This window comes from Gopherus evgoodei, chromosome 23 (assembly GCF_007399415.2).
Source record: "Gopherus evgoodei ecotype Sinaloan lineage chromosome 23, rGopEvg1_v1.p, whole genome shotgun sequence".
In the NCBI taxonomy this organism is placed as follows: domain Eukaryota; kingdom Metazoa; phylum Chordata; order Testudines; family Testudinidae; genus Gopherus; species Gopherus evgoodei.
The window spans coordinates 1,588,561-1,613,147 of NC_044344.1; the positions used below are offsets into that span (position 1 = coordinate 1,588,561).

Genomic DNA, 24,587 nt, shown 5'->3' on the forward strand with positions numbered 1-24,587 from the left:
GGAGCAGGGGCTGACTTGAGCACATGCTGCTCCAAGCAAATGGCACTACATGTCGGGGGTGGGGTGGGGTGGGGACGGGGGAGGATGGCGCTCCTGAGGGGTGGGGAGGTTGTGCTGGGCTCAGAATGGGCGAGGAGGTTGGTGGGTGTCAGGGCGTCTCTGTGTCCCTGTCCCGTTTGTCAGAGCAGTTCTCCGGGGCACAGGCCTGGTGCTATTTGTAGCAATCTCTGCTGCAGGCCCCTCACCCTGGTATTGGGCCTTGTGCACCGTGCTAATAGCCACGGGGGACTGTCCCGCTCCTCCCCTCTGTGCCTGACCCCCACTGGACGTGAGTCTGCTCCCACCCCCTGCAGAGGGCCCCCGTGCTGGCTTCACAGGTCCTCGGCTGGATCCCAGCTAGTGCCAGCCCCTGTGCTGTCCTCCTTCCGCAGAGCGTGTTTGGGAGCAAGCCGTCCCTTCCCGAGTACAAAGTGGCCTCGGTGCAGAAATCCCACTTCATCTTGCTGCACTACAGCGTCTTCAAGGCCCTGTGGGACTGGCTCATCCTGCTGGCCACCTTCTACGTGGCTGTCACCGTCCCCTACAACGTCTGCTTCACCAGCACCGAGGACAGTCTGACCGCCGCCCGCAGCACCATCGTCAGCGACATCGCTGTGGAGATGCTCTTCATCCTGGGTAGGGCTGACGCCGGGCTGGGCTAGGCTGTGGGGGCCTGGCACAGGGGAGTTCACTCAGCGCCTGGCAGTGGGACTGCAAGAGCTGAGATGACCTTGAGGCTAGAGCTCAGCTCTGCCAGGGGCGCCTATCTGCGGGTGCTGAGAGTGCTTGCTGCAGCTCTCCCACATCCCCGCCCCCATCCCCGCTCTGGGCAGGGTCTGAGCCCCCAGGTACCAGGCTGGCGTCTGCCCTGGGGAGCAGGGCCCTGCAGCGCGGGGTGTGGTGGGGGCCAAGGCCGGCGGCTGTGATCAGGGTCCTGGCTGCTCCCGCTGGCGGCCGTGCGGGGCAGTGACCGGGTTGACCCTTCTCTGCAGACATCGTCCTGAACTTCCGCACCACCTACGTCAGCCAGTCGGGGCAGGTGGTGTACGACCCCCGTTCTATCTGCATCCACTACGTGGCCACCTGGTTCTTCGTGGACCTGATCGCAGCCCTGCCCTTCGACCTCCTCTACGCGTTCAATGTTACCGTGGTGAGTGCAAACCGGGGGTGGGGGGAAAGTGGGGCTGGGGTCTCCTCTGTCCCGTCTCCGGAGGAGCCATCGGGGTGAGGGGAGAGCAGCAATCACAGTGACAGCGGGAAGCCGCCCACCCAGCCCAGTGGAACCCGAGAGAGCCACAGACTGTCCGCAGCGTGAAATCTCTGCTTGCTTGGTGCTGGCTTTGCAGGCTGGACATGCGCGTGCATGGACACATGCATGTAAACACACCTATGCACGTGCAAACGGGCACAGCAAGGCCTCCGTGCTCCGAGAGAGAGACACGTGCAAATGCATTCTCCTGCACACCCAGCTTCATTTGCACCTGCAGAGACATATGTAAAGTTACAGACACACATGTGGCCACATGAACACATGGTGTTCCGATAATGCCAAGAGACAGACAGCACCTCGGGGTGGGCAGGGAGGGCTCGGGCCCCAACCCCTCCGCAGAGGCCCTGGGCAGGAGCGACGGATGCATTAGGAGCTCTATATTCACCCCAGGCATCAGCCTGCAGGAACAGGGGTGTCAGCCGGGGACAGGAGGAGGGCCTGTGCCTTGCGTGATGCTGCGGCTCATCTTCCCCGGGCCCCACATGCTGTGGGAATGGATCCAAGCCAGCAGCAGCGCAGGACCAAGGGGAGCATCCTGCCAACAAGCTGCTGAGCCCGAGGACACGGCCCCCGTGTGGTGTCGAACCCCTTCCCAGCGTGAGACCTCGGGCTGCGGCGGGACGTCAGCCAGTTGGGGGAGGGCAGTGGTGCTGAAGCCTGTGGGGCACTGGGGGGGGGGAGCAAAACCCCCTGCTGGGCTGAATTTCCCCCGGACTGGTTCTTTGTGCTGTTTCCCATCCGGCCCTGGGCAGAGGCTGCCCTGGTGCCCGCGGTCAGTGACGACTGCCTCTGCTTCTCTCCCCCCTGCCAACCCAGACCTCGCTGGTGCACCTGCTGAAGACCGTGCGTCTGCTGAGGCTGCTGCGCCTGCTGCAGAAGTTGGATCGCTACTCCCAGTACAGCGCCATGGTGCTCACCCTGCTGATGTCCGTGTTCGCCCTGCTCGCCCATTGGCTGGCCTGCATCTGGTACGTCATTGGCCGGAAGGAGATGGAAAGTAACGACCCTCTGACCTGGGACATCGGTGAGTCAGGTGGGGTGCATGGATCTGAGCCGGGCAGATCCAAGTGGGTGGGCACAGGACTCCTGGGTTCTGTTGCTAGCTCTGGGAGGGGAGTGAGATCTAGTGGTTAGAGCAGGTGGGGCTGGGAGTCATGATGCCTGGGTTCTATTCTACCTTTCCCGTGGACTGCTTGTGTGATCTAGGCAAGTTACTGCCTTGCCCCGTGCCACAGTTTCCCCACCTGTACAAAGCAGATACTGAAGCTGACCCACCCCCCAGGGCGCCGTGCTGAGGGTCCAGGAATGGATTTGGCTGGTGGGTGGCTATTGACGAGCAATGCATCCTTCCCACTGCCGCCACTCAGCAGGAGCCTGCTGTAAGGATACTGGTTCTGGTGGGACACTGCTTTGAGCAGGAGGTGGGATGACTCCTGAGGTCCCTTCCAACCCTGATATTTTATGAGTCTATGGTTCTGAGAGTGCCAATTCAGGAAAAATTGCTTCAAGCAGGGCAGTTACAGCCCAAAGCTGGATTCCTTTACTATTAAGGCAAACCAAACCAGCCAGCCAGAGAGGTCTTCAGTCTCACTCCACTGGCTAACCACAAGTCACACAAGCAATTCCCTTAGACACTCCAGTCTCCCAGTATCACCACCAGTGCCACTTGTTATGGGGACAAATGGTTATGAAAACTAACATCCCAGTAAAAGAAAAACGGTTCTCCTGATCCCAAAGGACCAAGCCCCAGACCCAGATCAATATACAAATCAGATCTTACCCACAAATCACGCTGTTGCCAACCCTTTAGAATCCAAAATCTAAAGGTTTATTCATAAAGGAAAAAAGGTAGAGATGAGAGCTAGAACTGGTTAAATGGAATCAATTACATACAGTAACGGCAAAGTTCTTAGTTCAGGCTTGTAGCAGTGATGGAGTAAACTGCAGGTTCAAATCAAGTCTCTGGAACATCCCCCGCTGGGATGGGTCAATCAGTCCTTTGTTCAGAGCTTCAGTTCGTAGCAAAGTTCCTCCAGAGGTCAGAAGCAGGACTGAAGACAAGATGGAGATGAGGCATCAGCCTTTTATAGGTTTTTTCCAGGTGTAAGAACCTCTTTGTTCTTACTGTGGAAAATTACAGCAAAATGGAGTCTGGAGTCACATGGGCAAGGCACATGTCCATGCGTGACTGTTCTTTACAGGCAGCAGCCATTGCTCACATGCCATCTTGAACGGCCCCAGGTAGACTCCTTATGTGGATTGGAGTCTTCCAAGGTCCATTGTCCGTTAAGTGTTTCTTGATTGGGCACTTAATTTGCAAATTCCTTTCTCAAGAAGCTGACCAAATGCTTTACTACGTAGGCTTCTTAGAATCAAAACACATTGAGGGAATACAAGTACCTGGCCAATACTCATAACTTTAACCACACAAATGGTACACACATACAGACAGCACCATCATAACTAGCAAACGAGAACCTTTCCACAGACACCTCACACGACAACCTTCGTACAATATCTGCTGCAAATATAGAACAGCGGTTGCACCAATGATCTGTTCGGTATCAGGTGATGTTGGAGGTGGACACTGGGTCTGGCGAGGGCCAGCGGAGCCAGGCACTAGACTGTTCTGTGCGGCCTGGAGGATGTGCACAAAGGCCCAGCACAAGACGGGGGATGTCCCCAGGCCTCATGCTGGCTCCATGCACAGGACTCAAGTCCTGGGAAGGCAGGATGGGTGGCGGAGGGCAGCCTGTCCCCTCCGCAGGGGGAGTCCAGCCACCTGCAGCCGCTGGGGTGAGCCAGGCCCCCCCGCTGCAGGCAGGGAGAGCTCTCTGAGCAGTGGGGGTTGCCTGGCAGTCGTGGGGCCCGGGGGCAGTGGTGAGAGAAGCCCCTGGCTGCATGGGGCAGGCCAGGATGGGCAGGGGAAGGGAGGGCCCTGGGGGAGTTGCTGGCCAAGCAGGGATCCCATCCACTCTTGCTCTTGGAGCCGTTGGGTGGGAGCTCCCTGGTCTGGCAGAGCGACAGGGCAGCCAGGCAGGCAGAGCCGGAGGCTCACAAAAGCGCATCTCCTCGCTGTGGCAGACACCATGCCAGGCTGCACGGACCCCACCCTGTTGCGCGTCCTTGCCTTAGTCAGGGAATCGATCCCTGAGCGCCTGTGCTGGTGGCGAGGGCTCTAGCGCCTGGCACGCCCGAGCGCTCGGCCCTGGTGATGCGGAGGGAGGGAGCCGAAGCCTGGGGCCACAGAGCGGGCTCTGGCTGCGGAGCTGAAGCCTCTGGGACTAGCTTGCCCGAGTGAGACAGGAATGACCTGGCCAGGCTGGCCCCGCTCCCAGGGCAAGTCGCGGTGACAGTGTGTGGCACTGACCCTGGCCAGGCCAATGCTCCTGGGTGCCACGCTGGAGCCGAGGGGCAGTGATGCCCAGCAAGGGGCTGCTCTGGGCTCCTCCATGGGCTGGCTGCCGGGGCGCTGGACCGGCCCCCCACGCCGAGCGCCAGCTGACTGTAACCCCTCGCTGTGCTTGGCAGGCTGGCTCCACGAGCTGGGCAAGAGGCTGGAGGCGCCCTACATCAACAGCTCCATGGGGGGCCCGTCCGTCCGCAGCACCTACATTGCTTCCCTCTACTTCACCCTCAGCAGCCTCACCAGCGTGGGCTTTGGCAACGTCTGCGCCAACACCGACGCGGAGAAGATCTTCTCCATCTGCACCATGCTGATCGGAGGTGAGCCGGGCGGGGCCAGGCAAGGGGACATGCGCCCTGTGCTGGGGGGCAGGTGGGCAGGGCCTGGCAAGGGGAAATGCGCCCTGTGCTGGGGGGGAGCCAGGCGGGGCCTGGCAAGGGGAAATGCGCCCTGTGCTGGGGGTGGGGGTGAGCCGGGTGGGGCCAGGCAAGGGGACATGTGCCCTGTGCTGGGGGGGAGCTGGGCGGGACCAGGCAAGGGGACATGCGCCCTGTGCTGGGGGGGAGCCGGGCGGGGCCAGGCAAGGGGACATGCGCCCTGTGCTGGGGGGGAGCCAGGTGGGGCCAGGCAAAGGAACATGTGCCCTGTGCTAGGGGGAGCCAGGAAGGGCCAGGCAGGGGAACATGTGCCCTGTTCTTGGGAGGAGGGGGAGCAGGGTAGGGCCTGACAAGGGGAAACGTACCCTGTGCTGGGGGGAACTGCATAGGGACTGGCAAGGGGACATGTGCCCTATGCTTGGGGGGAACTGCATAGGGACTAGCAAGGGGACATGCGCCCTGTGCTGGGGCGGAACTGCATAGGGACTGGCAAGGGGACATGCGCCCTGTGCTGGGGGGGAACTGCATAGGGACTGGCAAGGGGACATGCGCCCTGTGCTGGCGGGGACCTGGGTAGGGTCGGGGCAAGGTGACACGCTCTGCACTTCCAGTGTCGGGGGAATAGGGTGCACGCCCTGGGGGTGAGTGGGGGGTGGCAGATCACATACTCCCTAGCGTGCCAACTCCCCAAGTGTCTGGCTGCTGAAGTGGGAAGGTTAACAGAAGCCCCGTGTCCAGGGGAGGGTGTTAGAGGTGAACATGACCCCTCCGTGCCCAAGCTGACCGTGAGCTGCCGGGGCTGGCAGAAAAGGCCCCTCGCGGGTAGGTTCTCCCAGCGCTGCAGGGCACCTGGCAGAGAGGAGGCTCGGCCCTGGGCCGATGCAGCCTGGGGTCCGGGCTCCCTGCTCCCGTGGTGCTGACACAGCACCGGGCTCTCTCTGCAGCCCTGATGCACGCCGTGGTGTTCGGCAACGTCACGGCCATCATCCAGCGCATGTACTCCCGCCGTTCCCTCTACCACACCCGCATGAAGGACCTCAAGGACTTCATCCGTGTGCACCGCCTCCCGCAGCAGCTCAAGCAGAGAATGCTGGAGTACTTCCAGACCACCTGGTCGGTGAACAACGGCATCGACGCCAACGAGGTAGGAGTTGCCGCCCATGCCAGGCACTGGATCTCTGCCCTTGGGGCTGCCCACAGCACACACAGCGTGGAGGGACGGAGCCAGGGGAGCTGGCTCTCTGACTGGGGCGCGTGCTCGCTGCATCTGCAGAGGGTCAGAGCTCTGAGCCGGGGGCAGGGGCTTGTGTGTCTGGAGCCAAGGAGTCCAGGTCCCATTGCTGCTGCTGAGTGCCCGATGCTGGGACGGTAATGCTGGGGTGCCCATGCGGGCAGGGCTGTGAGCATGCAGGGAACAGTACGTCCGTATCTCCAACAGCCTTGGCATCTCCTGCAGGAGGGCGGGTGCACTGCTGTTCCCCTCCAGTGACTTGGGGAGCCAGGTGCCAGGCGAACCTCCGCACCCCGCCAGTGCCCCTGACTCCCTCCCGCTGCCCCCGCAGCTGCTGCGCGACTTCCCCGACGAGCTGCGGGCCGACATCGCCATGCACCTCAACAAAGACATCCTGCAGCTGCCGCTCTTCGAGACAGCCAGCCAGGGCTGCCTGCGTGCCCTCTCCCTGCACATCAAGACCTCCTTCTGCGCCCCTGGCGAGTACCTGCTGCGCCAGGGCGATGCCCTGCACGCCCACTACTTTGTCTGCTCCGGCTCTCTCGAGGTCCTGAAGGACAACATGGTGCTGGCCATCCTGGGTAAGGGAGTGCCCAGCGTGCGCCAGCCCCTCCCCTGGTCTCACGGGAAGTAGGGGGCACCGGGCCTTGGCGAAGGGCCGACAGCCAAAGGGGGCCAGTGGGGCTCCCCCCAGTAACTGCCAAGGCAGGGTTCCCTGGGGACGGGGGGCAGCTGCCAGGGGCAGAGCCTGTGGCTGGCCTGTCAAGCCCTGTGGCTGTCTGTCCTTCCACCTGTCCTGCTGCTTCCTGGGTGTGTTGGGGGATTTCCCCCTCCTCCAGCAGCAAGTTTCTGAGGTGTGGGGCCTCGCCGGGCAGTGAGTGGCGGTTGCTCCAAGGTGCCCATCTCCCCCTGTCCCCACTTGGCAGAGGGACAGGCTGAGAGCAGGGCCTGGTTCCCTGGTCACACGGCCGCGGTGGAGATGGGCGCTCCCCTGGGAGCCCAGACAGTGCCCCGCCCTCAGGTTCAGGGTCTCAGATACACCCTATGGCTGATCCAGATCACTGCTGGGCTGGGGGCACCCCCAGCATAGACACAAGCTTCTCTTGGGGCCAGTCCAGCTTGTCATGTCCCCAAAAGGGCGCTCCCTGGCCAGCAAGGTGCCCAGCTCCCCTGTGAGATGAATGGCAGGTCCCTGGGGACCCCAGCAGGGCCGGAGCAGCGGAAGCTGGGTCTCCTCCCTGGGAAGAGGCTAAGGAAGGGGACTGGAGTCAGGACTCCTGGGTTCCATTCTTGGCTAGAAGGCCCTTCCACCAGCTCTGTGCCTCAGGTTCCCATCCCTACAATGGGCCTGCCAGGAGGCACGTGAACCCTCTGAGGCCTGGGTGGGCTATATCGGGGCCTGGCCAGGGAACCCCTCGTCCTGCTCTCCCCCCTTTCCTGACGCCCACAGGCAAAGGGGACCTGATCGGGGCCGACCTGCCCAGCAAGGACCAGGTTATCAAAACCAATGCGGACGTTAAGGCGCTGACCTACTGCGACCTGCAGTACATCACCCTGCGCGGCCTGGTGGAGGTGCTGGAGCTGTACCCCGAGTACTCCAGCAAGTTCATGGCCGACATCCACCAGGACCTCACTTTCAACCTGCGGGAAGGCAGCGAGATCGAGGTGGGTGTGCGCCTGTTCCAGAGCCGCCTCCGCCCCGCCCCTGCCCCATGCCAAGCCCCGGCACCAGGGGATGCTGGCTGACCCCGCAGGGCCGTCGGGTCTCCTCAGCCCCAGGTGGTGAGCTGAATGAGGGAGATTAAGCGAGACAGGGCTCTCTGAGTTGCTCCTGCAGTCGGGAGGCCAGAGGAGACCTAGCACAGGCTGTCCGGTCCCGCCGCGGGTGGGAACTCTGGTGACTGCTCTGCGCAAGTGCAAACACCAGCAGGGCTCGTGCGCGGGGCTGGAGAGCATGAAACACTCATGGAGATACACATGGACGCCCCACTGCCCCATCTCACCTCCTTGCCACACTGCTCGAAGACAAGCTCCAGGCCCTGGCTAGGGCTCCTGGAGGGTTTGTATGCTGGAGGTGGAGCCTGCTCTATGCCTGCAGGCCCGTGGCCTGACCCAGGGGTTTCCCTCTTTCTGCTGAGTGTGCCCCACCTCTGGGAAAGGCCCTGAGTCGCTGCATTACCCCCTCCCCCTGCCGCTGCCCAAGTCTGAATGTAAAACACGCTCTGCTTTAACTGGAACCACGGACACCAGGGCTGGCTGTAGCCCAGAGGTGAGCAAATCTGCCGCCGTGTGACATGTCAGTACCATGCAGTGTTGCCCCGTGCGTGCTAGCCAGGTCAGTGAAAGAACAGGGCATTGCAGGCACATTCACCCGCCCAGCAGGGCTGTGGGGATACATGGCAGCACATCGGGTGTGTGATGCTCAGGAGCACAAGCACCAGCCTCAGGGCAGCCTGGTAGGAAGCAGGGCACCAGCGCCAGATTGGCTGAGCTCCATGCTTAGATCTCACCAGCCTGTTACCCAGCGTGAGCTCCTCCGGCACCATAACAGCCTTACCAGGGAGTCACAGACAGGCCCTGGGGCACACTCCTCACTGGCCCAGGAGCTGACAATGCCAGGCAAGAGGCTTCGCGTTACCCGCCAGATGAATCCTCCTTGTGCAAGGCTGAGGCAACAGAATATTGATGAGTCTGCATGTTTTTGTTGGAGGGTGGGGGGAGACATTTGTTGGTGCCAAACTGTGAGATCAAAGCATGGAACTCAGCCAGTCCAGGAACTCGGCCCTTCCTGCCAGAGACACCCCAAGATTGAATTGTGCCTGGGTGAGCATCTCGCTGCAGCCTGGCGCAGAGCCTGGGGGCCGGGCTGGCAGGTTTAGTCATTCTGCTGACTCCCACAATCAGGCGGGAACGTTCTGCTTCAGAAATAGCAGCTCATTGCTCACCGCCCCGGAATAGAAGCCTACTTTGTATCAGCTGAAATAAAGAAGAGCTTGGGATTTTTTGCAGCTGTGTCTCCATGTAGGTCCCCGACGTGCCCTGCAAAGAATACCCAGCAGACCCTGAAGAGAACCTGGTAGGAAATTTCCCTCTGGGTTCTAAATAGCTGTTAAAATATCCACCACCAAGTCATTTATAAATTAATGGCCCATGTTTGTGCAGGACCTACAAAAACAAGTGTTGTGTGCGCCCTCTGCTGGTTAGCTGGCCAACCTCAGTCTCAGAGCTGTGCTGACCTTCCCTTGATAACTGCAGCACCTCAAACAAAGACGTTAATATGCAAAGATGGGTCAAGGAGACAACGGTCGGGTCTGGAGGACGTTTAGCTGAGAGTCCAGTTTGGGGCCTGCCAGGGTTTGTTCAGGTTCGGCAGCACTGACCCCTCCGGGCTGCTGCTGTAGAGGGCTCAGCCTGAAGTGGCAGATATCTGCAAGATCAGATGTTTCCATGAGGTTTTGGCTAACCAGGACCAGAAAATAGCTTCCTTCCTGCTTTGGACCTGACCCAGAAGCAGGTTTTGCTCTGGAGCACTCGGGTATGAAGTTCTGATTTTGGTCCATAATAAAAATAGGGAGAAAATAGGAACTCAGGGGTAGCTGTGTCTGTGTTTTCAAACCTTTTAGGAATAAGATTGACAAACAAATCCCATGAGGGACCTGTCGCTCTGAGGCCCCTCCCATGGCTGCTCCACTTGGTGAGGCCGCAGTACAGCGCTTATGACATCATCATCACCTCTGTGGTGATGCCTTGTGATGTCACTTGCTCTGGATTGTGACATCAGCAAATCGGAAAATGGATGCACCGATCCCCCCCCGGGCAGCATCTTCCAAGCCAGCTGGACTCAGTGGCAGGTCCCGAGTGCAGGGGCAGCTTTGCTGATTGGCTGAAAGGTGCTGGCTCAACCCCGCTGACCAGGGAGAGGCTGGGCAGCGCTGGTACCTACTGTCTCCGGCTGCTCCCTGCCAAGGCTCTCCATCTCTGCTCTGCCAGCTGCGGGGCGGTGCCAATTGTGATGGGTGATTTCTGTCCACTAGGACCAGGAGCGAGACCAGCCTGTAATTTCGCATAGGCCACGGCGGATGGTAACGTGCTTCGGTCGCTACCGACCCAGGCTGCATTCGAAGCAGTGACCTCGAGGTGAAAGGCCGTGTGTCCCGTTCCTGACCCCTGAGCTGTTCCTTCACCCAGCTGGCCGCTGTGGTCCTTTGAGTGTGAATGGTTCCCCTTCCCTGCAGCCCCTGCTTCCCCGCTCGCCCCCCCCTACTCTTCACATAGGTTTTGTCAAGAACCACCCCAAAATCTCTGTGTTTCCAGAGTCCTCGCCAAACCACCCCTCTGTGGCATGAGGTGCTGATCCAGCCCACGCACAGCAGGACCCCGCAGGGCTAGCCAGGGAGGGGTGGGGAGAGCCTGGAGACAGGCCCAGAAAACCAAGGTGGTAAAGGCACCCGCTGGGCATCGTTCATCCTGACGCAAAGCCAGCGCCAGGCCAAGGCACCGCTTCGGGCTGAACAGGACTTGAGCGGCGTCGGGCCTTGTGGGACTGGAGTGAGGGATAAGCGGTACCTGGCCCTTGTGCCGGATCCCCTGCGTGGGGAAGCTTCCCCCCAAGTGACCTATTTCTGCTCTTAAGTGCAGGCTGTGAGGTCTCCCTCCCCCCGGCTTTCACCCCCGCCCCTTGCTCCATCCACCCTCCAGCCCCCTCGTGGCCCCATGGAACCTGGCCTCGAGGAGCTGGTAAAATATACCCTGGTGGTAAATCCACGAGGTCTCAGCTGGGGCAGGGCTCTGTCTCTTCCACCCTCGCCCTGCTGCTCCCAGCCTCCAGCCAACTTCAAGCAGGGGGCATCTTTTGGACAATGCTGCCCTCTCAGCAGACACTGGTTTGGACACTGACTCAAGCCCCCGATGCCCTGGGAAGCGGAGGGCCATTCCCAATCTGGGCTGAAGACACAGGAAACGGGGCAGCCATTCTCTGCGGTGGGAGCAGAGCAGCCTTAGCTCTAAAGCCCAGGCTGCGGGAGTGGAAGATTTTCTCTGGACACCAAGTGGGATGGTTGGAGATGACCCGCTGTCCCGGTCGTATTAACGAGGGACCCGTCCTTGGCAGCACCCGAGTGCTGGGAGAGTGGGAGCTGTGGGGCACGAGAAGAGAACCTTCCCCGTTCGCCGCGGCCCTGGCCCAAGGCTGAGCATCAGGAGGTCGCTGGTCCCTACATCTGGTTTGAATCACGGAGATCCCCTCGTCACATCCTTGGAAAAGCCACGTGCCATCAGGCCAGGGCTCTCTCTCCTCAGGCTCTGCCAGTGACCCAGGCCACGTGCTGTTTGCTGTTGTGCCCACCACGTGCCAGCTGCCTTCCAGACCCTTAGGGACTGTCCCTGCCGACAGCAGCCAGGGCAGGGGATCCCAGGCGCAGAGTATGTGCAGGTCAGACCCAGAGCAGCAGCCAGGGCAGGGGATCCCAGGCGCAGAGTACGTGCAGGTCAGACCCAGAGCAGGGGCCAGGCAGAGCTGGGCATTGAGACAGAGACACAGCATCCGGAGGGCTGGGTTACGCTATCTCGGTACTGGTGGGGAAACCTCTTCCTGCCTCTCCTGTCCGTGTCCAGAGCCAGGAGGATCCCTAGTGTTTCCTCAGGGTCCTTCTTTGCTAACCCAGCGGCGGGCGGCCACTCGGAGGTGGCCATGGCTGGCCGGTACCAGTGGGTGTTGGTCTGAATGGAGTTTGCTGGGTGGCGCTAACAAGCCGTTCTCTGCTTTGTTTCCAGGGACTCCTGCGATTTCCCAGATCCCCTCGGTTATCCCAGGTAGGCTGGGTTTGTGCCAGGCTGGATTGGCAGCTGCTCGTACCCCCGAGTTTGCTGTTAGTGCCAGGGGCTCATTTGAACCCAAACGCAACAGGCAGGCGAAGTGGCTGCTCACCAGAGTGACTCCCTCACTCTGGGGCCTTTCCGAGCAGGACACTCCCATGCCCCTGGACTGGGCAGTGGTGGGGACCAAGATGTGGCAGCTCCTCCTGGCTCAGCCTGCAGGCAGATGGAGCCAAGCCGACTTCGGGAGCTGAGTGCAGAGGGGCTGGCTGCGGTCACAGCATGGCGCCAAGTCCCTGAGGGGCCTCGGAGCAGGGAAGCCGCTTCTTTGCTCTCCCTGCCCCGCTGGCCTGACTGGGTGATGCCAGGAGGGCATTTCCCCGGGGCACCGTCCTGCCCTTCGAGCCAGCGGCCAGCACCAGGTGCAGTAGCCCTGGGGCGAGTCTCCTCGCCTCGTCACCCAGCGCCCTCCCTCTGCCCGCAGCCTCGCCCCGACTGCAGCGCCAGCCCCGAGAAGCCCCTCCACTCCATCCTGGAGGACAAGGAGGAGCCCGACGACGTCTTCCACCCTTCGCCTGCCAGCCTGACCCACCACAAGCTGCTGCTGCCCACCCTGCACAGCCCTGTGCGGCGTGGCTCCCTCAGCAGCCTGCTGGGCGACGAGCTGCGCCAGTTCTCAGCTCTGCGCCGCACCTGTCGCTCCCCTGCCAGCTGCAGCCGGGGCAGGAGCCCCTCTCCACGGTGTCTGAGAGACGGCGAGAGCAGCAACGGCCGCAAGCCAGCCAAGCTCCTGATCCCCTCCCTGCATACCTCCGGCCCCCCGGACCTGAGCCCCAGGTAAGGACGGGCAGCGCCATGTTCTCGGCACCCCGCAGCTGTGTGGCAAGCCACCAAACCAGCGTGTGAAGGTTTGCACGCATGCCTTGGCTGCACACATCTGAGAGCATTGCCATGTGCTCGCACGCCTGCGCACGTTGGCAGGGGTGAACTCATTAGCATGCGTGTGTGGACACGTTGGAAAGACAGCCACGCTCTGCGTGCCCGGAGCATGCGTGGCCACATTCACATGCCTGCACGGCTCTCACCAGTTCTTCTCCAGGTAACTGCCCATCTGCAGTGCTGGCTGGTCCCAGCGTGTGAGTCACACTCACAGTGGGTTCAGGTGCGTTTTGCCTGTGTGATGTAGGCCCTGGTGTTTGAAAACGTGCATCTCCAACCCCAGTGGCTTAGGGGGATTCCAGCTCCTCGGGCTGGAAGCTCCTGGCGTGAGAGCCCAGGAGGCTGAATACTCCAGTTATCACCCACAGCCGCGAGGCAAACATCCGACACGCCTGCCTGGCCATGCCATGCGCCCACACCCCTCCCCTGGAGCCGGCTCTGCCTGCCTTAGACGTGAGTGGCTCAGTCTCCCCTCCCCACCCAGCCCTGGCCTCTCTGCTGGTGCTGCCAGCATGGGGGGTGGGCGGTTAATGCCATGGTGGGGGGATGGGATTGGCCCATGGAGTCATCTGCCTGGATCAGGGCTGAGACCCACTTGCTCATTTCACCTCAGGCACCTGGTGGCAACATCTGCCATCCTCTGCTCAGCTGACCACGCTGAAATCATTGGGAGTTGCCCCATATGGGCCAGCGAGCCCGAGCCTCAGTCCCCCCAAGCTGCCCAGACCCCATTCCCCAGTCAGGTTCTGCCTGCCAGTGCTTGAATTTCCACCCGTGCCCCAGAGGCTTTAGGGAGGCAAAGGGGCCGGTTAGCGGTGCTGCACCAGCCGATCATGTTGGTAGGATTAACACACATACACACCCCTCTTAGGGTCGTTGACGGGATTGAGGATGATGGCGGGACGTCGGAGATGCAAACCTTCCATTTCAACGTGGAGCCGCCTCGGCAGAGTTTGGTCGTAGACTCGCCGACGTCCGGTAACCGCCCGGTGCCGCCTCAGCTCCAGGCCAGACGGCGCTGGGGATCAGAGGCGCGGTCTGGCCCGGGGAGAACGGCTTGACATGAATAAGCGACTGTTTCCTCTGGGCTTGGGGAGTGCTTGTCCCAGGTTTGGAGGGGAGGGGGTTTGGAGGGGGTCAGGACGCCTGGGTCCTATGCCTAACTGTGACTCACCCTTGGGCACGTTCCTCATGCTGGCCGGCCCCCGGGAGGGATGGGGCAGGCAAAGTCGTTCATGCTGGTTCGGTCCCTGGAGGCAGAGCCAAGCGCACGAGGTTGGGATGAGCAGCGGCTAGTTCAGATGCTGGCGGAAAAGCTCCACTCCTGGCAGCATGGCCTGAACAGCTGGGGGGGGGCAGCTGGTGGGCCCCCACTCCACCCAGCCAGAAGCTCCCCCGTCTCCGAACGTTCGGGGCTTGGTCCCGGAATGAGGCCTGGTGAGGGAGGGGTTGTATGTGAAGGGGTCAGCCGGGCTAGGTGAATGGATGCGGGGCTTGCTCGGGGGGCCTTTGCCCCGGCCTGTTGTCCTGGCATGGCCGCGAGCTACGGGGGGCTGGGATCAAAGGCCCATGCGGGTGGTCGGCCTTCCCCTGAGATTGGTCTGGGTTCCTTGCAGGGACGGATGAGGCCAGCCCAGCCTTAGGCGCAGAAGCAGAGGAAATGAAGCAGAACGTCAGCAGACTGAACCAAGAGGTAGAGCCTGGCGCCCCTGCGCCCGGGGCAGGGGGTGGGGGGAGAAGAGGTGGGTGCTGCAGGGCTGGCTCCCCCGCGGTTCGCATCCACCTGGCCCCCCCGGCACCAACCAACCCGATTTGCTCCCTGTGATGAACTGGGAATGTTCTTAATGTTTTCTCTGAATACTGTGTTGGTGCCTCAGTGTCCCCTATGCAGTTCTTAATATCTAGGTGGTGGGATAAGGGTGTGTGATTGCTGCAGAGGAAGGAGCCAGTGCACCTAAATGCCTGGCACTCTGTCTCCTGGCACTGATGGCCTGGGCCCCTCCCCTGCAAAGGTGCCAGCTGAAGGTGTTGGAGACAAAGAGATTAGGTGACCTCGTGGCCCGGGAAAGGAGCTGAGCAGAGAGGAGGGGCTGGAGGGGTTGTTAGTCTGGAGCTGGCTGGGGATGAGGAGTGAAGTGCAGATGTGGGGTCTGGCTCACTGCCCCCCAGAATGGACCCAGCCGAGGGGTCCGGTTCGCTTTATCTACAAGCTCTGTTTTAGACCCTGTTCCTGCCATTGAATAAACCTCTGTGTTACTGGCTGGCTGAGAGTCACGTCTGACTGCAAAGTGGGGGTGCAGGACCCTGTGGCTTCCCCGGACCCCGTCGGGGCGGGCTCGCTGGGGAAGCGCACGGAGGGGCAGAGGATGCTGAATGCTCCAAGGAGAGACCCAGGAGGTGAAGCGTGTGAGCTTCTTGCCCTGAAAAAGTCTGCTCCAAGGGAGGGGAGGCTCCCCAAAGTCCTGGACTGGCTTGGTGGGGACAGTCCAGAGCATCGCCCGGTGACTCCGTGACACTCCATCCTGAGGGGCTCATTGCACGCTGGGGCGTTCTTGCAGGAGGTGACATGACCCCAGCTGGCAGCGCTCCCGCCTCCAGCGCTGAGCCCGCTCCGGATCGGACAGCTTGGCGCTCCGCCCTGGCTCAGGCGCACAGGCTGTTTGTAACGATTTCATAGCAGCAAAACACAGCTCCAGGAGCAGCCCCTCCTCCTCCATGCCGCGCTCCCACCTCCCCGGGGCTGCATGCTTGAGGGCAGTGTCTCTGTAGCCTGGGGGCAGCTCCTGAGTGGGGCAGCTTGCTCAGTGCAGCCCGGGGGAGCAGCGTGCTGGTTTTGCCCCTGTCCAGGTTCCAGGCTGCTGCAGGGACAGAAATGTTTCCTGGCGAAAGCTAGAGCAGCCTCAGGTGGCTTAATGTCAGGGCTGTGCTGGGTCTCTAGACTGTCCGTACCCAGCCATGATCTTGCCATCAGATCTTGTGCTCTGCATCCTCGAGGGAGGTCCTTGCATTAGTCCCCCCATGGACTGTGGCCATGTGTGGAAGCTCACAGACTAGCCCAGTAAAACCAGCAGGGCCAGGCTGCCAGAGAGCGCCTCCCCTCTGACTGATTCGGGCTCATCAGCGTGCTGGGGCTGTCGGGTCCTGGCCCTCTGGGCTTCCCTCTCCTTTGCAGCCAGTGCTCATGGTAAACAGAGCCGGGGGGCAGGGAGTGTGGACACAGGGGCACTATCCCCTCGCTCAGCATGGTTTGTGTCTCTTTCCAGATCAATAACCTCAACCAGGAAGTTTCCCACCTCAGCCGGGAGCTGCAGCATGCCTGATGCACCTCCAGAGCCAGCTGCCGTGCACCCCAGCCTTGGGCTGCCCCTACGGCCTCCCCGTGCTCTCCTCCCCGCCCCCGAAACCCAGCAGCAGGAGCGAGCAGCCGCCCAGACTGCCCCTGGCAGCAGTGCCGCCTCTTACGCCTTCGGCTCATGCCTCCATCTCGGTGCCGCCGTCACCACCGCCGGGGGATGCTGGAGTCTCTCCTGGCACCACCTCTGCTGAGGTCCCTGGCTCCCGGAGCTCGCCCCCAGTCAGCTCCCAGGAGCCGGAGGGGCTCCACGCTCCCAGAGACTCACCCCATTGCCGCCTGCCCCGGGCAGATGTGCGTGGGGCCCACCTCCCACGGACACAAGCTGCCCCACTCTGTGGTCAGACTCCCAGTCTTCCCTACTCGCTCGCAGGCTCCCCGGTCCTGTGCCCTCTGCCCTCGCCCCCTGCCGGCCCTGGCCCGGCCTTCCCCAACTGCGCCGCTCAGAGCCACCCCCCGCCACACTTCCGCTGCACATCAGACTGGGAAAGCTTCCATTGACGCCCCCCTGCCTTCTGCCCAGAACCCTCTGCCGTGCCCCTGCCTCTCGTACTGCTCGCCTGGGTGCTTGCAGCAACCAGCAAGCGGATGGAGTGCGCTGGGGGGGCCTCGCCAGCAGTTCCCGGTGATGTCGCTGGGATGAGGCTCCCTTCTGCCAAGCGTCGATTTTCCTTCTCTTGGCAGGTGTAATTGCAAGAGTTGGGGCCAGGCGGGGGGTGGACAAGAGCCCCCCGCGGCTCTTCCAGGGCACTTCCCACTCCAGCTGTGACCCCACCTGCTCACAGCGCAGTGGAGCTGGCGCATTTTCTACAAAATGACAGTTTGTTGTGTGACGAGGAATTTATTCTGAAAGCCTTAGAACTCCTCAGAGGACTGTAAACACAAGCCTGTCCTCTGCCCCCCGGACCAGCCCCATGGGCGCCCTGCAGGCCTGGAGCAACCCACCAAGCCAGGTACCTCTCGCTCTCCAGGTGGGGGTTCGCTACGCGCTCCCATCTTCAGTATGTTTTCGCCTGAATTGAACAGGGTCCGGTCCCGCGGGGTGGGGGCTGCGCCAGTGGCTCAGCGGGGTCGGGCTGGGACGGGCCAGGTGTAATTTTCGGAGTGAACGGCTGGTGTGAGACGCACAATGCTGGAACCAGCCCCGGCAAGCCCGGACCAGCTCTGGCTGACCCCACCCAACTCTATGGAAGTCCCCGGGGCAGTAGTTTGCAGGCCTGGACTGTGCAACCCCTGGGCCAGTCCTGTAATCTCTTCCCCCTGGGCCAATTCAGGGCCGCTTTGTGTTCGGCAACTTAGGGCTCGGTTTCGAGGTGTTGCAGGGTTGTGTATGGGACTCGCCTTACGGCTGTAGCTGGGGGAGGGGCAGGCTCTGCCCATTTGGGGAGTGTGACAGCAACTCCCCTTGTGCTGGGGATCACATCTACACCTGCTACACAACCCTCTCCCTCCGCTGCCCAAGCTGTGGCTCCCCAAAACTGCATGTCCCAGCGTGTGGGGGCTCAGCGCGTGCGAGGTTCCGCTGCCCCTACATGCTGGATTTGTCACCCCGCTGTGGGGGGTGGAAGGGGACGTGCACGTGATCCATCAGCGTCAGCTGTGTGAGATCTGTTCCCACACAGCCCTGCCTGACTACCCTGGAGTTCTCTGCACTGGCTGGGGGCTCTCGTCCGGGCACGTGCACGCCCCACCCAGCCTCTGGAGCCTGCAGGCACACGGGGCCATGGCTGGCTCTGAGATGGATTTCAACTCCTCTTTTGCCACCAAGTGCCCATGCTCGGGAGCCTGCACGGTGGCATTTCCCAGCCTGCTCCCCCCATCATGGGACCTCAGCTGCACCTGCCACAAGCTGCCAGGGTCTCCTGCTCCTCTGGGTGGAGGAGTGGGGGGCAGGGGAAGGTCGGAGGAACCCAGCTCCAGGGAGCCTTAGTGCTCAGGTTTAGGGTAGCAGGGGAAGCCCCTTTGCCCAGGTGGAAATTCCCCATAAAACTGCCTGTTCCCACTGCCCCGGGCACAAGGGCAGGCCCCGGCCAGGCGGGGTCACTTTGCGGCCAGCAGCCCCAGCTCTGCAAACCAGCATATGGGGGGGGGGGGGGGGCCCCAAGATTTAAAGCCTTTTGATACTTTTTTTCCCAAAGGTTTTTTAATATTTTTTATTTCCTGGTGGGATTTTTCTCCCCCACCCCCGATGACAGGGATGGGCAGCTCTGGGCCAGCACAGGGGGCGGGAGCTGGTGCTCCGGGCAGGCAGGCACGGCTGGTGCTGCTGTCTCTATGGCTGGGGACAGGCAGTGACTCGGCCCGTGCATTGAGTTTGGGGGGCTCAGGCCTGTTCTCAGTGGGCCAAGGTAGTCACGCACTCAAGCCCCAGCACGCCTGGCACTCCCTGGCCCCCTTGTCAGCAGGCTCTGAGAGGGGCAGCCGAGACAGAGCCCCCAGCTCAGCCCTGTCCTAGGCTGGGAGCGCAGGCTCCAGACTGCCGGGCTCAGCACCGGCCCTCGCTCTGAAAAGCAAAGGAGCCCGCAGGACGGGCCTGGCTGGGCGAGGGGAGGTAACAGCTCGGGACGCCGGGGTCCTCATTCCCGGTGACACCTGCTCAGCCTCTGGCGGCTGGGAGGTTTCCCGAATGGCCTTTGGGGACTGTCGAGGCCCATTCCCACCATGGAGCACTCAGCTGGGGGCCGGCCTGTCAGCAGTCGGGGGTCAGCTGAGCCTCCAGGACAATGGGCAGAGCTGGGGGGTGGGCGCAGGGCACTCTCTGGGTGCGCCAGCAGTAAGCCCCCCACTCTCACCCCAGCGCTGCCTCTGATTCCCCGTAACATGTCCGTGGAACCCCCGGCCTGCCCCATGGGCTCATGGGTAATCCCCCCCCCCCCGATACAGCATGACAGTCGTCCCTGCGACTGTTGGCCACTGTCCTGGGAACAGGCAGAGCCCTCCCTGCGCCGAGCTCTGGCTGCTTGTCCCAGGAGTGCTGCACCGGGCCGGCTATTCAGGGTGAGCACGTACTCAGCCACGGGGGCACTGCCCAAGGAGACACCTCTGTTGGCGTCCTTCCCCTCCCCCCACTGTGCCCCCCATCCCTCTCCTCCCTGGGCCAGAGGCGCACTGACCCCAGCCTTGGCCCCTCTGCTGCTGCAGCACTCGGCTCCCGCAGGGAAGTTTTGTGCTTCCCTAGAATTTTGTTTCATTTTATTTTTAATACCCCCCCACACCTTGTCTGCCACCAGCATGCGCCACCACTGCTACCCACTGCCCAGCCACCACCTCCAGGTGCTGCAGAGACACAACCTGTAATAAAAGCTCTATTTTTACAGCCCTGGCTCTGGGTGGTAGTGTCCCTGCTGCTTGGGGCAGGGGGCAAGGTTGTGCCCCGGGGCAGGGTTGTGCCCCTGCTGCCTAGGAAGTGGGGTGGACTAGATACCTCCTGAGGTCCCTTCCAACCCTGAGAGTCTCTGATTCTAAATGGCACAGTCCATGGCCGGAGCAGAAGGGGTTGGAGAGAAATGGGGGTGAGGGAGGGCTCCATGGCTATTTGGTTCCCAAAGTACCTGGCACCCCAGAGCCCCTCGCTGCAAGGCCCCTGTATGTTCCAGCTCCCAGACTCCTGAGAGCCCATGTCCCCATTCGCAGCTCCCACCCTGGCTGACGGGGAGGGGAACCTTTGCATCTGCATCAATGCCAGCTGGCTCCATCTGCTGAGCCCTCCAATGGCGCTCGCTGGGATCCCCCGTGACCAGTTCAGGGCTCGCCACCCCCACACCCATTAGCCATCACAGCCACCTGGGCGGGGCTGCCGGAGGTGGGGTCCCAGCCTTGCCCCAGACCCCTCGAGCTGCAGCCCCATGGGCAGACATTAGCATTTGAAGGTTTAATTGAGCTGTTTTGCATCTGCAAAGTGCTCTCACATGGAGAGCTGTTCCTGTAAGCTGCCTTCCTCCACACACCTCCTCCCAGCACCAGCTGCCCACGAAGAAGATTTAATCTGCATTATTTAGTATTCATTTTTAAAGGAAACAATGAAGTGGCAAAGGCTTCACGCTGTGGCTGGTAGGGGAGCACGTGGGCGCAGTGCCCCCGGGAACAGCTAGCAGCTTCTCCAGCCAGATGTGGGGGAGGCTATATTGTGTGGGAGCCGGGTGCTCCGAAGCAGGAGAGGGGCCAAGGTTGTTCTGGGGCTGGGGAACTGGCTTTTCTCCTCCACATCCCACGTGGCTCGGATTCAGAGGGAGCTGTGCAGTGGCCTCCCGGTCCCCCATTCACCATCCCCGCTGGTGTTTTGTCTGCCAGGACCCTGACGGGCCAGCTGAACTCTCCCCTATCTGTGCTGCTGTCTCTCTCTCCTCTCTCTCTGTGTGCACGTGCGCGCACAAACAGGTGGGAGGGGTTCTTGCACAACTGCTGCCTGTATTGCCCTGCTTCAGGCTCCAGGGCCCTGTCTGCCTGAATCCCACCCTCACCTGCTTGCCTGAGCACCAGGACTGACCAAAACCCCTGTGTTTAGTGGGGCCGCGCCCGCCTGCTGCCCAGGCTAGCCAGGCAGGGGGACAGTTAACTGTTGGCTCCTTTTCCTGGCAGGCCAGCCCAGCTCTTGGGCACCAGGATCCACCTGTCCTTGCCCACAGGGCTGCTGGCACTCAGCATCCATAGATTGGCCAGCCTGTTTACTGGCACCCTGCTCTCTAGTATCGCATGGGGGCAGCGGTTTTAATGCTGATGTGCAGCAGGGTCTCTACGTGCTCCGTGGCACTCACCCAGCCTACTCAGTGACTGGGGACCCCTTACTGAGTTCCCTGGCACTGCCTTGTCTCTGGCAGCTCGGTTCATCGCGGGTTCTCTGCCCGCCCTGCCCCAGCCAGACTCTCAGGCCCCAGAGAGGAGGGCAGGGATGTGCAAATCTCCCCTAGGCCCAGGGCTGGCGCCAGCAGGTCCCAGGTCTCTGCTAGCAACAAACAACATACACAGCGTCACTGCTGGCAACGCAGCCTCTTCTCTAACGAGACCTCTGGGTGGGTTGCATCACCTGCTCTCCAGTCAGCAGGGGCTGGCAGAGGAGCTGCCATGTGGCTGCAGGCTGCTTGGCCAAGCCAACGGGAGGGAGCAGGTCGCTGATCCAATCCTCCAAGCCAGCCAGTCCCTGTGGCCCCCTATGCCCCTGCATCCATTGATCCTTGTGCTTAACGAGCTGCGTGCTGGACCCTGCACTGCGCTGAGTCACAGCAATGCCACAACAGCTCCCCAGAGCCCCCCAGTGTAACCGAGCCCAGGACCCATCTCCCAGCCCTGAGCACCCACACAGATCCTGCAGCCAGCTCCTACCTCTGCCTGTTAAATTCTCTCTTCCTGTCAGGCCAGGCCCATGCCCTAGCAACCTGTCGGGCCCTGGGTACCTCCAGCTGCTGGTTCCACCCTTCCCTGGGAGGCATTTTGAGCCCCAGAGCCCTCATCTCCAGGGCGCTGCACAAGGCTGCACTCTGCTCTCCTGGCCAGGAGGCACTGCTGCAGAAGATATGGTGGCTGTTCTCCGTGATGGTGCCCCCACTCCAGGGGCGGCGGGAAGTTCCCCTCCTCCAGGGATGTCCACCTCACCTATCTCCAACCCCTTTCTCTCCAATGTTCATTGGCTACTCTCTGCACAAAGGATCCCCTTCACCCACCACTGAAATGCAGCCACCTCTGGGGAGGCTGCATAACGTGCCCTGTATGCAGCAGCAGCAGCGTCTGAACCCAGAACCTTCAGCAGCACTGCACAGCCCTCTCGTGCTGGAAGTAGCTGGTGCCAGCCTCCAGAGGGAGGCACAGCCCAGCCAGCACCCAGCCAGGGTGGACGGGGCAGAAGTGTCTCCTAAGCATGGAGCAGCAGCCTGGGTTTGCAGGGCTGGGTCCTCCCAGCACCCCAGGGCTGAATCACCTGTAGCTGGGTCACCCAGCACAGCCTGGGTTGGCGGTTGGACTTGGGCAGAGTTTGCCTCCTTCTGTGGGGGGTAAGAGGGGAGATGGGGACACCAGGGCTGTCTGGAAACAACATCCCCGTCCAGCTACCCTCGTGGCCAGCTCCAGCCTTGGGCACAGGGCTGACTGTGTGGGTGCAGCATGGCACACGTCTTCCAATGCCCCCACCTCCTTGCCGAGCTAACGCTTGCCCCTCCACACACCCAGCCCCAGCCCGCAGGCTTTGCTGGCCCAGAACCCCTCCCCATCACAGCCCGAGTGCTTTCAATGCAGCTAAGGCGGATCCAGGCAATTCAAGGGATCCCCCTTCTGCCACCAGGGCAAATGACAGCCCTGCTTGGCTGCCGGCCCCTGCCCAGGCTCCTCTCCCCCTCCCTCAGCGCCCCTGCCCCAGGCTCCTCTCCCCTTTTCTCCCCCTGCCCCAGGCTCCTCTCCCCCCTCTCTCAGCCCCCCCTGCCCCATGCTCCTCTCCCCTTCCCCTCCCCCAGGCTCCTCTCCCCCCCTCCCTCAGCCCCCCCCAGCATCAAGCCCCCCCGCCCAACGCTCCTCTCCCCCCTCCCTCAGCCCCCCCAGCATCAAGCCCCCCCGCCCAACGCTCCTCTCCCCCCCTCCCTCAGCCCCCCCAGCATCAAGCCCCCCCCCAGGCTCCTCCCCTCCCCGCACCAGGGGCAGCGACTCAATCTCGGGTTTTTCCCACGCCGCTTCCCCATCCCCCTGTGGACTACAACTCCCATCGGTCCCCGCGAGTGCGTCACGTGCGTCCGCCCATCCATCCTGCGCCTCACGTCCGGCAGCGCGGAAAGGGGCGGGCCTCATGGTGGGCAGGGCTTCGATGATTGGCGTCGGCTGCTGCCTTTCACCCCGCCCGGCCGGAGCGGAAGGGGTGGGCGGATCCGGAAACGGAGCAGCTGAAAGGCGGAAGTGGAGGCCGCAGTCTGAGACCCAGCTGGGGCGGGGGCGAGAGGAGACCCCGGAGCGGTGAGTGGGGCCGGGAGGGGCTCTGAGCTGGGCACCGGCCCTTCTGGGGGGGAGGGGGGCTTGGAGCCCGGGGGACGGGGGCCCTGGGGGTGGGGGGCTCTGAGCTGGGCACCGACCCTTCTGGGGGGGAGGGGGGGCTCGGAGCCGGGGGTGGGGGGGTTCTGGGACGGGGGCCCTGGGGGTGGGGGGTTCTGAGCTGGGCACCGACCCTTCTGGGGGGAGGGGGGCTCGGAGCCGGGGGTCCTGCCCTCTGGAGCCCGGGGGACGTGGGTCCTGGGGGAGGGGGGCTCTGAGCTGGGGGTCCTGCCCCCTGGTGCCGGGAGGGGAGGGAGGCAGGCCTGCCCTGGGGGTGGGGGGTTCTGAGCTGGGCACCGGCCCTTCCTGTAGGCGAGGGGGGTTTGGAGCTGGGGGGGAGAGGGGGGCCCTGAGGGTGGGGGGTTCTGAGCTGGGGGGATGGGGGCCCTGGGGCTCTGAGCTGGGGTCCTGCCTCCTGATGCTGAGGGGGAGGGGGGCTCTGAGCTGGGGGTCCTGCCCCCTGGAGCTGGGAGGCTATGAGCTGGGGGGAGGGGGGCCTTGGGGGTGGGGGCTCTGAGCAGGTGGTCCTGTCCCCTGGCACCAGGGGAGGAAGGGGGTCCCACCCCCTGGGAGCTGGGATGGGGGCTTTGGAGGATGGGGGCTCTGAGCTGGGGGCAAGGGTGTGGTCTGACAAGCAGGGACTGGGCTGGGGTAGGGGTGCTCTGAGCTCAGGAGACCCTGTCTCTCTCACTGTCCTTTTTATTCTCTGCCCCACATGTAAGGTTGTACCCATGGGGTGTGATTGCAGGGAGCTTTGGCCAACCCTCCCTGTCAGGGGTCACCAGAGATTAGCTCAGGCCCAAGGGGTACTGGGGAGTTATTCCCTCTGTAACTTGACTGGGTTCCTAGCTAGATGGTGTGAGTGTGGAAATGGGGCTGGGGAGCAGCTGAGAGCCTGGCCCGCTTACACAGGTCACCTCTGCTTCCCTGGTTACCTGAGACCAGCTTAGGTGGATGTGGGGAGAAATGGGGTTAGAGCAGTAGGTTAGTTTGGATGAGGCTGACTTCATAATCTTGGGCCTTCTCTCACCCCACCCCCACACCCTGTACCCAGGACAGCAGCTGCTGGTAACTGACTTATTACATGAGGGGAAAAGAGAAGCAAACTCAAGTCCGCCCCCTGGCCCATTCATTCTAATGCCTCTCTGGCTATG

At 62.3% G+C, this 24,587-nt stretch overlaps 1 protein-coding gene across 1 annotated transcript in view; it reads left to right on the forward strand.

The window, feature by feature from the left end:
- The window catches only part of KCNH4 (potassium voltage-gated channel subfamily H member 4), a 35,231-nt gene extending 12,486 nt beyond the window's left edge, over positions 1-22,745 (forward strand). Inside the window, exons 5-16 of the mRNA XM_030541098.1 lie at positions 432-675; positions 1,032-1,189; positions 2,126-2,333; positions 4,841-5,035; positions 6,037-6,236; positions 6,655-6,904; positions 7,774-7,988; positions 12,096-12,134; positions 12,622-12,974; positions 13,948-14,054; positions 14,693-14,769; positions 16,340-22,745. Of these exons, the coding sequence (XP_030396958.1) occupies positions 432-675; positions 1,032-1,189; positions 2,126-2,333; positions 4,841-5,035; positions 6,037-6,236; positions 6,655-6,904; positions 7,774-7,988; positions 12,096-12,134; positions 12,622-12,974; positions 13,948-14,054; positions 14,693-14,769; positions 16,340-16,396 (2,103 nt within the window). The 3' untranslated portion in view covers positions 16,397-22,745. The remainder of the gene's footprint in view (positions 1-431; positions 676-1,031; positions 1,190-2,125; positions 2,334-4,840; positions 5,036-6,036; positions 6,237-6,654; positions 6,905-7,773; positions 7,989-12,095; positions 12,135-12,621; positions 12,975-13,947; positions 14,055-14,692; positions 14,770-16,339) is intronic.
- Positions 22,746-24,587: the final 1,842 nt, after the last annotated feature.